General features: G+C 50.1%; 1 protein-coding gene across 1 annotated transcript; it reads right to left on the bottom strand.

Annotated features, from left to right (window-relative positions):
• Positions 1 to 853: 853 nt before the first annotated feature.
• On the bottom strand, positions 854 to 10,098 carry PHF23 (PHD finger protein 23). The gene is made up of 5 exons (XM_089480195.1): positions 9,937 to 10,098; positions 8,059 to 8,090; positions 7,134 to 7,226; positions 3,299 to 4,007; positions 854 to 2,479 (listed from the first exon to the last, which is right to left on the bottom strand). Exons 1-5 carry the CDS (start codon positions 9,956 to 9,958, stop codon positions 2,238 to 2,240), a joined length of 1,098 nt encoding a protein of 365 aa, XP_089336321.1. The 5' UTR covers positions 9,959 to 10,098; the 3' UTR covers positions 854 to 2,237.
• Between the last annotated feature and the right edge of the window lie 2,278 nt (positions 10,099 to 12,376).

Here is a 12,376-nt window from a genome sequence, read left to right as displayed (position 1 = left end):
CTACCAGAATTCCATAGGCCTTGAGACAGAAAGTTAAAGCGGTACCAAACCGAGGTATTTCTCCAGTGTGGATTCAGCCTCCATTTTGGACCACAGACGCAGCTTAGGCTCATTTCCTGAGATGCCTGAAATTCACTTCTAAATTGCCATGGCCCCAAACCCTAGGGAATCCTGGGCATTGTGCTTTGTTGTAGACTAGTGCAGCCTAGTGGTTTCAGCTTTGGATTATGACCCTGGAGACCAAGGTTCAAATCCCAGTTCAGCCACAAAACACACTGGGCAACTGTGGGCAAGTCACACTCTCTCAGCCTCAGAGGCTGGCAATGGCAAACCTCCTCTGAACAGGCCTTGGCACAAAAACCTGCGATACACTTCGGGTCACCATCAGTTGACACACAACAACAACAACAGTATGGCACCAGAGCTCTCAAAGGGGCAAAGTAGCTCACAGAAGCGCACTTCCCAGGATCCCACAGCATGGAGCTATGGCAGTGTCAAACTGGATCATTGCTGCGCTGTGGCCCACTTCCTCACAGGCAAGGAGTGAATGGGACACCTGTAATTTATCTATTTGTATATAAGTGCCAGTGAGGCGTAGTAGTTTGAGTTGAGTAGTTTCGAATTCCATGGCTCTGCCATGGAAACCCACTGGGTGACTTGGAGCAAGTCACACTCTCTCAGCCTCAGGGGAAGGCAATGGCAAACCTCATCTGCCCATCTCTTGCCAAGAAAGCCCCATGATCGCCTTTGGGTCACCGTAAGTCAGAAATGACCTGAAGGCATACAACAGCAGCAGCCACGCTGACCCCTCTCAAACATGAATGAAGATCGTAGCCTTCTGTACAAACGCCAAAAGGGTCCACATCTTTTATTTACATTCAGAAAACTCTTGCCATGTACACAGTTGCAAATATTAAAACAAAACCAAAAAAAAGAAAAGAAAATATGGGGGGGATGGTTAAGAGGGGGACATTCCTCCCCCAAAAACCAAAACGAAACCCCAATTCAATCTGCCCCCTCCCTGCAAAAATAAAACTCACCAAACAGAACTAACCTCAACCTGGGAGCAGGGACATGTGGGATTTGCACCAGGTTGTAACTTGTGAGAGAGCCGGGAACCCTTGCAGGGAACGAATGGGGTGGCTAGTTGTTTCCAAGTTTTAAAGTGGGATTAAGGAGGACTTTAGTAGCAGCTGCTATTGCTATCTAGCCCCCCCCCCCCCCCCCAAAATTTGGAAACCCATTGCTCCATCCCTTTTCAGCAGGAGCTTCAGAAACAATTTGTGAATAAGTTGTCCTTTTTCAAAATTATGGACACCAGCAAAATCAAAATGGCTTTTTCCCTGACTGGTTTCATCACATCCAAAACATCTTTCGTTGTTGTTGTTTGGGGGGGGGGGGGGGCTGCTTCTCTAGCTGTCTTCCCCCCTCTCTCAAAAACAGTTAAAAATATGTATTATTAATTTTACTGGGGGTCAGGAGGAAAAAATCCAACTCCCCCTCTAAAACCCCCAAAGCTTAACGAAACTAAAAGTAATTTTGCATCCACTTCTTGGGCAGGAGCCTGAGGCCCTGCGGGAGACACAGGTCGCCTCCATGGCTGGGCCTGAACAAAGGGGCAGAATCTGAAACATAAAGAAAATCTTTCCAACTGGGGGAAACAAGGAGGAGACATTGGCTTTCTGTCTATTTACAGGTGAATGAATGTCTCTGGGGCAAGAAGAGGATGGAGGGGGGTGGGAGAGAGCCAGAATAGGAGTCGGAGACCCTTGTGCCCCTTCTCTTCGTCATTATCCTCCTCTGTTGTCCCCCCGCAGCGCTTTCTAGAACTGTTTAGGAGGTTCTTTTCGTTGCCTCCTCTTCCTCCTCCCAAGGCGTCCATTTCTGCCTCTGCCTGAGAAGCCACTCTCCTTCACAGAATGTGGGAGCTGGACTAGGAGCAACTCCGCAAAGAAAAGGGGTGCGTGTGCGTGTCTGAGGCAAGGGGCTTGTAATCGCCAGCCAAAAACCAGTGGCTTCTGCAGAGGCAGCCAACTCGCCTGCCTCCCACCTTCAAGGTATTTGGGGGGCCTCAACACCCCAAATGTCCCAAGCACCTTCCTTTTCTGCCTCCAAGCCACCCAAGTCTCATTTCGGATACCAATCCAGAGCAGACCACCTACTCTGGCCAGTCTTTTGCTGCTCTGGGGTGGGTGCCCAGCACAGATCCATCCCCCCTCCTCCTTTCTCCTCTGGTGCTAGGGCTCCCCGCTCCCCCTGGAAGCGACGGCGGCGGCTGCGCTGGGAACCACTGGCAGCAGAGGGTGCTTTCGGGAGCCATCTTTACACTTCTGACAGTAGAAGATGTCAGGGACGTTGGTCTTCTTGATTTTGGCGCAGGAGAGATGGATCCAGGTGCCGCACTGGTTGCACTCGATCATGGGCCGACCGGCAAATGGCTTCTGGCAGTAGCAAGTGATGAGGTCCCAGGAGTCATCCCCTGGACAGGAGGAAGGAGAGTTAGCCCCACACGGGACAAAATCAAAGGATGGCGATGTGCCACAAACCACAATTCAAGAAGGATACAGACAAACTGGAATGTGTCCAGAGAAAGGCAAGCAAAGGTGTGGGTTCAGGCACCAATTTGCTGCCCCAGATGTCTCCAGGAGCCATATAAATAGCCCCCAAACCTATGCTGCTTTGCTGATCTTAAAGGAACCTCATGTTCTAATGAATTCGGTTGCAATGTCTATAGATAAGTGAACATTTGCACATTTTTATGACTTATAAACCACCCTGTGGGCAAGATATGAAATAAATAATACAGTGGGCCCTTGGTGCCCACTGCGGTTTGGTTCCAGAAACCCAAATATCAGTGGATGCTCAAATCCCATTAAGTAAAATGGTGTCCCTTATATAAAGTGGTGAAATCAAGCTTTGCTTTTTGGATTTTTTTAAAAAATATTTTCAAGCCATGAATGGCTGAATCTGTGGATACAGAAGGCCAACTGTACAATGTCACTAACAAACAAAAATAACTGGCCAGAAGTAAATTTCTAGTTGTGTTTTTTCTGAGAGTAAGAGCCATTTGACAGTGGAACATACTGGCTCAAACAGCGGTGGAGTCTATGACAGAAATCTACTAGTGGTTACTGGCTAGGAAAGCTGGGCTGTCCTACCGTTGGAGCTAACTGAGTATTGTAATGGGTTACTGAAAAAGAACCCAGAAGAGACACGGGGTGCTATGACTCCAGTCTTCCACCTGGGATCTTCCAGCCACCTTCAACTACTAGGCCCAGAACCACCACACACGCCTCACCTGATTCCACCATGATGTCCTCGTCCATCACCCTCATCTCGCCTTCGCTGGAGCTGCCTTCCCCATCCTGGCTGGTCTCAGTACTGATGCCCTCCTTCCCTTCTGTGTCCTCCAGCTTAATGGGGAAACTGGCAGCCAGAAGCTCCGGGGAAGCCTGGACAGAGACCAGTGCTGTTGCTGCCGCCCCCTGCTCCCCTCCCTGCCGCAGGGGTACCGATCCCACTGCTGTGAGCACACCCCCTTCCTCCTCCTCAGAGTCCGTCTCGCTTAGGGAAGCCTTGTGCTTCTTCTCGCACCGCTCTGCCTTTTTCAACTTCCGCTTCTTGCTCTTTTTGATGCGTGAACGCTTCTCACCGATGGGGTCACTGCCTCGGTTCCGTTTGGCACCCCCAGCCTCCAAGGCGGACTTCCGATTCCGCTTGTCCTTCTTCTTGTCCAGGGCCCCCTTGGGCCCTGCCAGTGGAGGTGGCAGCGGGTGCTTGCTCACAGGGTCCAAGTCAAAAAGGGAGTCCTTGAGTTTCATTTTCTCCAGCAGCGAGCTGTCGGACTTGAGGCGGCGGAAAGCCGCTTTCTTCTTCGAGGACTTGGCCTTCTTCACAAAGGTCTCAATAGTGTGCAGGTCTGAGTGGGTGGATTCCCAGCCGTCACTGTCCACCACACTTTCTGGGCGGATGGGAGAGTTGGAGCCAGAAGGCGTCCAGTCATTCTCCTGGTGGGTGGAAGGGAGAGAAGGTTAACACTTGGGGTCAACAACATAAGACAAAGAGAGAGAAAAAGAGACACAGAGACAGAGAGAGAGAAATTTATGAATGATTCATACATACATATTTATTTTATTAAAATATTCATATTCTTATCATCATCATCATCATCATCATCATCATCATCATCATACTTCTCCCTCCTTTTCCTAGTCTGATACTCCAGGTGGCTTACCACAGTTAATTACTGGGAAGCTGCTCCTAATGTTGAGGTGGAATGTCTTTTCCTGCAGTTTGCATCCATTGTTCCGCATTCTATTCTCTGGAGCAGCAGAAAACAAGCTTACCCCCTCCTCAATGTGACACCCCTTCAGTATTTAAACAGAGCTATCATATCACCCCTTAACCTTCTCTTCTCCAGGCTAAACATCCCCAGCTCCCTAATTCGTTCCTCATAGGACTTCATGGTTTCCAGACCCTTCACCATTTTAGTTGCCCTCCTTTGGATACACTCCAATTTCTCCACATCCTTTTTTAATTGTTGTGCCCAGATCTGGGCACAGTATTCCAGGTGGGGCCTGACCAGAACAGAATAGAGTGGCACTATCACTTCCCTTGATCTAGACAATATACTTCTATTGATGCAGTCTAAAATCGCATTGGGCTTGTTAGCTGCCGCATCATGCTGTTGACTCATGTTCAACTTGTGGTCTACTTGGACTCCTAGATCCCTTTCACACGTAGGCCTGTTACAGACTGCCAAAATAAAGCTGCTTCGGGTCTCTTTGGAGGTATGCTGTTTAAATGATGCATGCACCCTAAGAATCCGGAAGCTGTACCAAAGCTGCACTCCAGTGCTTAGGAATGGAGTGTGGCTTTGGTGCAACCTCCAGACTCTTAGGACCCATGCATCATTTAAATAGCATACTTCCAAAGAGAGACGAAGCAGCTTTATTTTGGCAGTCTGTAACAGGCCGTAGTTTCATTCAGCCAGTATAATCAGAAACTTCATAATTTAACGTTTTTAAATGGTTTTATGTGCTTTAATTTTATTTTGTCTTGGCCCTTGGGGAGAGGAGGATAAGAAATAAAATGTGGTATTGTTATTATCATTACTACAACACTAGAATATAAAGATATATAAATGTCCGGTTGTAATTTACAGTGGAGTTTGTCTTCTGTCTGAAACGATGGGCTAACTCTGGGTCACAATCCTGTGACACAAATCCATGTAAAAGGATATCCTTGCGCAGGCAAGGCGATCATGGGGGGACGTCGTTCTATGCCTCATTTCTAAAGTGAGGTGGGCAAAGGACACTGTAGTCTTGAATTACCTGAACACAGAAAGTTACAGACCCCCATCAATATTGAGCTCTTTGAACACTAGACTGGATAATCTCAGAGAGTTGTAGGCTATAATGGAGTGCCTTAAAATTCTCAAACAAACTTTAAAGTAAGTCTCTTTGCCTAATGAGGAACACAGTCAGATTTTGTTGTTGTTGTTGTTGTTATATGTCTCCAAGTCAATTCCAATTTACATTGACCCTATGGCAAACCTATCACAGGGATTTCTAGGGCTGAGAGTGTGTGACTTGCCCAAAGTCACTGAGTGGGTTTCCACAATTAGGCCCCTCCTAATTCACAAAAATTGCAGAGACTTTTCTGACTGAATAGAAAATGGAGGGGGAGAAGGAAGGGAAATAGAAAATGGAATCAGGAAGGGAGAACAAGAGGAAAGGAGGGAGCAAAAGATAAGAAAAATTGGAGCTATCTTGCCAGGAAACGTATGACTAATGTTCTAATACTCTACAGCAATACAACAATATGAAGACCGAAAGGAAATAAGAATTCATATTTAAGTTTTGCAGCTACTCTTCCTCTCTCTCTCTCAAGAAATAGCCCATTCCCTTCTTAGGCTCCAATGCCTGACGACACAAAAAGTTAGTTCTCACTGCAAACTAAAAGCATCCAGATGCATTTAGTAAGAATAAACCTTGCCTGACTGAGTAACCAAATCAGAACTAAAATCTGTTGTATAGAATTGAGGGAAATGAGTGTTCAGAACAGCATGATTGCCAAACAAACTAAAATTTCAAGTATGCAAACTGACAACCACTGTCCCTTTTGAAATACAAAAGACGGCCATAAATGGATGCCTAATTCCTAATGAAGGAACTAACAAAGCTGAGATTTGTTTCAGAATTTGACTGTCTTCTATTGTACTGCACTGCAAAGTTTTAAACAATATATTTTTATCTTCTGAGCCGCTTTGGGTCCCGATCTCAGAGAAAGGTGGCATAGAAAGGAAATAAGTAAAATAATAAATAAACACCCCCCCCCCTTGAAAATCCCAAAGGTTTGGGGACAGAAAGTGTTTAGTCTCAGAAACATTGTTCAATCCTGTTTGGCATGATCCAGAGGCTGAAGCCTGGCATTTAAAAAACAGACTGTCAATGTTAAACCCTTGGGAGCAGATTCGAATTCAGTCCCAAGCCAGCCAGGCTCAAAATACAGATTGAGGAAGCGAGAACTACAGTTCCCGACATGCGTTTCAGGAAGCTGCCAGACTTGTGCGCTGTAACCAGTCAGGACATGTCTGCCCCCTGGCTTCCAGAACAGTTGCCTACACTTCCCAGCATGCATAGTGCCTCTGGTCTCTCAGCAAAATGGCCACTCATGGGAGCACTGTGGGAATTGTAGTTTATGTGAGCACTGGCTGCAGAAAGGTTTGAGCTGTTGTGACAAGCAGGGCTTCTGCAAAACAAAGCCAAAAACGGGAGAGGAAGGGAATCCCAGGGCAAGAAGAGAAACCCCAAACTGGGAGAAGCTGCTTAGAGCACAAGAAATCAATCTTTGCAAACAGTTTGTTAAAAGTGCCAAATGGGTTGCTATTACACAACAATTTACTCAGCATGCATTTGAAAAGTCACCAAAACCAAGACTCTCCTTCCCTCCTCAGCTTTCTTTCCCCAAAAATTCAGAAGAGAAAAGAGAAAAATGGCTTTCTTTGTAAGTTGTTGTTATTATTATTATTATTCTATTGATTGATTGATATCCCACCTTAAATAACATATATACATGGATAGAAGACTACAAAGAGGAAGAACTGTTTTCCCTCCGGATCCCCAACTCACCTCCTTTGTGGAAGGGATGTAACCAGCGTAGGCCAAGACAAAGCTGCAGAACTTGTTGAAATCCTCAATTGTTCGCCGCCGTTTTTCAGGAGGCTATTGAGAATCAGGGAGAGGCGGCAAAGGGAGAGGAATGGGTTAACAGACAGAGAGAGAGAATCTCCCACCCACAAGTCTCCAGGTTCCCCCTCCCCAAAATCTTTTGGAAGGCAAGAATTTAGGTGGCCATGGGAGATCACACATATATCTCAAATGAACTAGGAATTATAAACTTGGAGAGAGAGGGAAAGCATTTCAGACAGGAGAATGCAAAACAAAACCCAGCAATCCTTGCAGCAAACACACTCAGAGGCTTGGATCCCTACCTTACCCACACAAATGCAAGCTAAGTCTCCCAGGGATACACAAGGCAGAGGGGGACTGTGGATCTGGGGGACCGCAAGGAGGAGGAGGAGGGAAAAGGCAGTGGGGCCTTTGGTCTCTGACCCATAGCAGGGTGGGGCAGAGACCGGCAGCCATGCAGACTCTGCCAGGCGATGTGTGGCAACCGCATTGTCAGAAACAGGGCTTGCTCTGCTTACGGGGCCATTTTGCCTCCAGCCAGACCCAGAGGCAAAGGAGAGAGGGACTAGTTTTGCGCCCAGAAGGAAGACAATAAACAGAAAACAAACCCCCAGAAATCACAGCCCACAAAACATGCCATTTGCGGTGGCCATTTTGCCACAAGCCTGCTGGAGACAAGAAACCCAAAGGCAAGGGAGACAAGAGGCAGAGGAGATAGGGTTTCCCCCCACAAGGACCCCTTGCCTTTCCCCAAGACATAAAGAGACGCCCCACAAAACATGCAATCGGTGGGGAGATGTCAGGCCAACGCAATCAAACCTCAACATTTCTATAGACATTTTGTATGTGTGGCTCCGTATTTTACCTGTGTCTCTGGTTTGAGGTTTGGAGGCGGATCTGGAAAGCAAGACAAGAGGAGAAAGGGTTATTTGGAGGGAGGAGTGATGATGAGGCAGGGGCAGCTTCCAGGAGATAAAAAGATACCCCCATGGAAAGAATCCTTTGGGGATCTAGTCTGCCCTCCCAAGGGGGTGCGGATACACAATGCGGCTCTGCAGAGGATGCTCCCCCCACATGCAACTGCTGCGGTGCCTTTCCTCCATGTTTCCTCCTGATGTCTGTGTCCCCCATTTTCTTCCTCTCATGGCGGCTCCTGCGGTGCCCTTCCCCACATCCCCCCCCCCCCCAAGACACACACAACTGAAAGCAAGGGGCACAAGGAAGAGGAGGCACCTACCAGCCTTTGGCAGGGAAGTGGCAGAGGGGCCGCCTGCTCGCCACCAGCCTGGGCCCCCCTCCGTCCCTCCACCCAGCCCCACTGCGCATGCGCCCCTGCCAGGCGGCCCCCCCTCTCTGGCTCCCAGCCTCTGGCCAGCCCCCCAGGAACCCACTCACCCTGGGCCCCCACCCCCAGTCCTTCCCAGCCCTTCCTCTCCTCCTCCTCCTCCCCCCCCACCAATGCCCCCTCCTTTCCAACAACAACCCCAGAGCCCCCCCCCAAAAAAACTCTTACAAGCTCACCCCCCAAAACACACACAAGGCAGCCCCCTCCCTCCTGGGCCCATGTGCTCTGGGAGACCCCCCCACTACTTTCTTCCTCCATGGGCCCCCCACCCTTTCAATGACTCCTTCCTTCCCTCCCTCCCCCCCCATTCCAAACCTCCCCCTCCTCTCCCCCCCGGAAAGCTTCTTCCTCCCAACTTCCCTTCCTCCTCCCTCCCTGCCTCCCTTCCTTGCTTCCCAGCCTCCCCCCCAACAACCGTCCTCCATCTTATTCCCTCCCCACCGCAAACCCACAGCCCTCGCAGCCTTCCCTTCTCTCCCCAGAGAAATGGGGGCACCCCTCAGAAGCAAATGCCTTCCTCCCCCCGAAACAAGGGCCCCCTTGGGCCCCCCTCTTTTGAGGGAACCTCGTAGCAACCCCCCTCCCTCCCTCCCTCCCTCCCCTCTCTCTCCTCCTTCTTCTGAGGAACCCTTGGACCCCCCTTTTTCTCTCTCTCCTTCACTCCCCCTCCCCACAACTCTCCCTCTTTCTCTCCCTCCCTCCTCCTTTCAGGAAACCCGGTTTTTACCCCCCCCCCAATCCCACAGAGAACACTCCCTTTGACCTCCCCCCAGATCCCCCCTTTCTTTGCCCCCAAATCTTTCTCTCCTCCATCTCTCTCTCTTCCTTGGACCCCCCCAACTCCTCTCACTCCTCTTGACCCCCCTTTCTTCTCCCCCCATCTCCCTCTCCCCCTTCTCTCCCCCCCACAGCTCCCTCGATCCCCCTCTTTTTGAGGGGAGCCGGTTGGACCCCCAAAGAGCCCCCCTCCCAGGAGGGCGCCCCTCCCTCCCTCCCTCCCTCCCTCCCTCCCTCCTTTCCTTTGCCCCCTCCCCAAATGCACCCCTCTTTCTTCCTCTCTCTGCCCCCACCCCTCTTTCCTCCCCCAGGGACCCAGAAACCCAGCCCCCCCAAACCCTCCTTTTCCCTCCTCCTCTTCTTCTTCTTCTGCCCCCAAAATGCGGCCCTCCTTCACTCCCCCCATTCCTTCTCTTCTTCCCCCCCATCTCAGCTCCTGAAGAGGGGCTCCCCTCCTCGAGCCCTGTCTCCCCCCAAAAGCCCCCCTTGAGCGAGCGGCGGGGGCAGGACAGACGTTGCCCACCCGCGCCCCCTTCCTCTCCCCTCAGCCTCCTCCTCCTCCTCCTCCTCGCCCCCCACAAGGACCCCTCGTTCCCCCCCGGCCTCCTCTCCCTCCGTTACCTTCAGGGCTGGGCTCCGCCATGGCCGGAGCCCCCCTCCGCTTCTGGGGCTCGGGAGACCCCCCTGCGCTGCGCTCCGCTCCGCCGGCGGGTCCTTCCTCGGCTGCTCCGGCCGCCCCTCGCTCGCTCCCTTTCGTCCGGTGCCGCCCGACTCCGCGTCTCCTCCTCCCTCAACTCCCTCCCTTCTCATTCTCCTCCCCCGCCCCCCTCCCAGCTCGGCCCCTCCCGCCCCGCATGCGCCGCAAAGCACCTCGGGACATGGAGTCCACCTCACCGCGAGGCGCCCCGGGCGGGTCATGCCCGCGCACTACAACTCCCGACAAACTCCCCGCCGCGCATGCGCTTTAGGCACCTCTCTCTTTTTCTTCCTCCCCTCCCCTCGCCTCCCTCCCGGCGACAGGGAATGTGGCATGCTGGGAAGTGTGGCCCCGGCCGCCGCAAAGAGCGCTGGGAGCGGTAGTTTTTCCCTCAGTAAAAGAAAGTAGGGGAAAGGGGAGCTTGAGAGCCATGCTTCCCAAAAGGAGCGTTGATGGGTGAAAAGTCATCCCGTTGGAGGCACTGGAGTGGATTGGCATTAGTTGGCTTTATGATTTTATTCATTCTTTTATTTTTATCCCGCCTTTCTCCCAAAAAAGGGACCCAAGGCGGCTCACAATATAAAAATGCATTAAAACAACATTTTTAAAGACACTTAAAACAGCCTAATTAAAAGTTCTAAAATGTTTAAACATACAAAATTTAAAACATACAAAGGTTTAAAATAATCCAAACCAACCCCGCCCCCCCCCCAAAAAAAACCCAGCCCTGCTGGCTCTTTTTTGCCGTGTGCCTCCAAGTCGAAACAGAGAAGGGTTTCTTGGCAAGAAAAGCATGGTGATGATGATGATTTCTTCATAGGGTTGTTGTTTTTTTGCCCATGGCCCTCCTCTTGAGGCTGAGAGAGTGTGACTTGCCCAGTGTTGAAAGGGATACCTGAGATCAATGGGGAAAGAGGAGCTCCATCCCACAGCTCTTCTGCTTCTCACCTCTTTGTAATATTATGGGGGGGGGGGGGGGCTGCCAATTCTGCCAAAAGGAATGACCACAAAAGACATACATAAATTCAACCCAGACAGCGAGCAAATTGCAATGAAGGTTTCCCATACCTTGGATCAAAGGTTGATCAGAACAGAGGCTGCGGTCAAGAAATCTGAAGGTTAGGAATGGAAAGGACAGCTATGAGAGAACTAGGCAAGATCCTAAAGAGGAAAGATGTACAGCACTAAAGTAAGGATAGTCCAAGCCATAGTATTCCCTGTTACAGTGTACGGATGCGAGATCTGGATAGCAAAGAAAGCGGATAAGAAGAAAATCAATCAATCAATTAATCAATCATTTATTTATTTATTTATTTGCAGTATTTATACCCCGCTTTTCAGCCCTAAAGGCTCTCAGAGCAGCGCAGGGATAGTTATTCAGACGGTTCCCTGCCCTCAGGCTTACAATCTAAAAAGACATTGGAGATGTGATGCTGGAGGAGAGCACTGAGGATCCAAAAGGACAAACCAATGGCTGCTGGAGCAGAACAAGCCAGAAACCTTCCTGGTTGAAGCCAAGATGGCCAAAGTGAGGCAGTCGTACTTTGGACACATCATGAGAAGGAAGGACTCATTGGAAAAGACCATAATGCTGGGAAAGGTGGAGGGAAGGAGGGAGAGAGGAAGGCCGCAGGCCAGATGGAGGATGGACTCCATGAAGGAGGTCATGGGGATGAATCTGCAAGGCCTGAGCAGTGGAGGACGGGGGCAGGTCTTGGAAAGACCCTCATCCACAGTCTGGCCATGAGTCGAGGTCAAGTCAAATGCATCTAAGAACAGTAACTGATTCTGTGCATGGCCAGTGACTCTGGGGAAAGGCTCTTTGCCTTTTCCAACAAGAGCCCTCCTGGACTGAAGCAATTTTAAATGGTTTTCATCCTGTGCATCTTACGGGGTCCCAGGGTCTTGCTTTAATAAGGAAGCAAAAGCATATTGATCTCAAAGAGAGCCTAAGAGACAAAACAAAATCCCTGGCAGCTTTGGATGTCAAGCTTTGCTGCTCGGGGGCTTCTTGCCTGGGTCCTAAACTCTGGTGCTTGGAGAGGATTTTGGTTCTGACTTCTCCCTCCATTCTCTGCAAAGTTTTGGCAAAGGAGGGGCTCTCCTGGCTCAAAGTAATGAAGACATTAACATCAAAATGGGAGGCAAAAACATTGTGAGACTGCCAAGAGAGAACGCCTGGCTGTGTGCTGGCCCTAAAAGGGCGCTTTATGGTCAAGTCAAATGTAAACCAAATTACGATCCAAATGACACTTCCTTCAAATATGGAAGGAATTTGAGAAGCTGTTGTTTCAACTGAGTGGCAACATGGTGATTCCCCAAAGTGCTGTGATTCCCAAACTTTGGCCTGCCAGATGTTTTGGA

Source organism: Sceloporus occidentalis, unplaced genomic scaffold, assembly GCF_023333645.1.
Source record: "Sceloporus occidentalis isolate IW3139 unplaced genomic scaffold, rSceOcc1.0.p SCAF_14, whole genome shotgun sequence".
NCBI classification, from domain to species: domain Eukaryota; kingdom Metazoa; phylum Chordata; class Lepidosauria; order Squamata; family Phrynosomatidae; genus Sceloporus; species Sceloporus occidentalis.
Note: the sequence above shows the minus strand (reverse complement) of the source record. Positions and strands in the feature narration are given on the sequence as shown.

Bases quoted from the DNA above. Each gene is read 5' to 3' on its own strand.
- PHF23 (XM_089480195.1), bottom strand. From the start codon at position 9,958: ATGGCGGAGCCCAGCCCTGAAG. The intron at 8,091-9,936 runs GTAACGGAGGGA...CTTGCTTTCCAG, and splicing joins GGCGGAGCCCAGCCCTGAAG to ATCCGCCTCCAAACCTCAAA. The intron at 4,008-7,133 runs GTGAGTTGGGGA...TCCACCCACCAG, and splicing joins ACATCCCTTCCACAAAGGAG to GAGAATGACTGGACGCCTTC.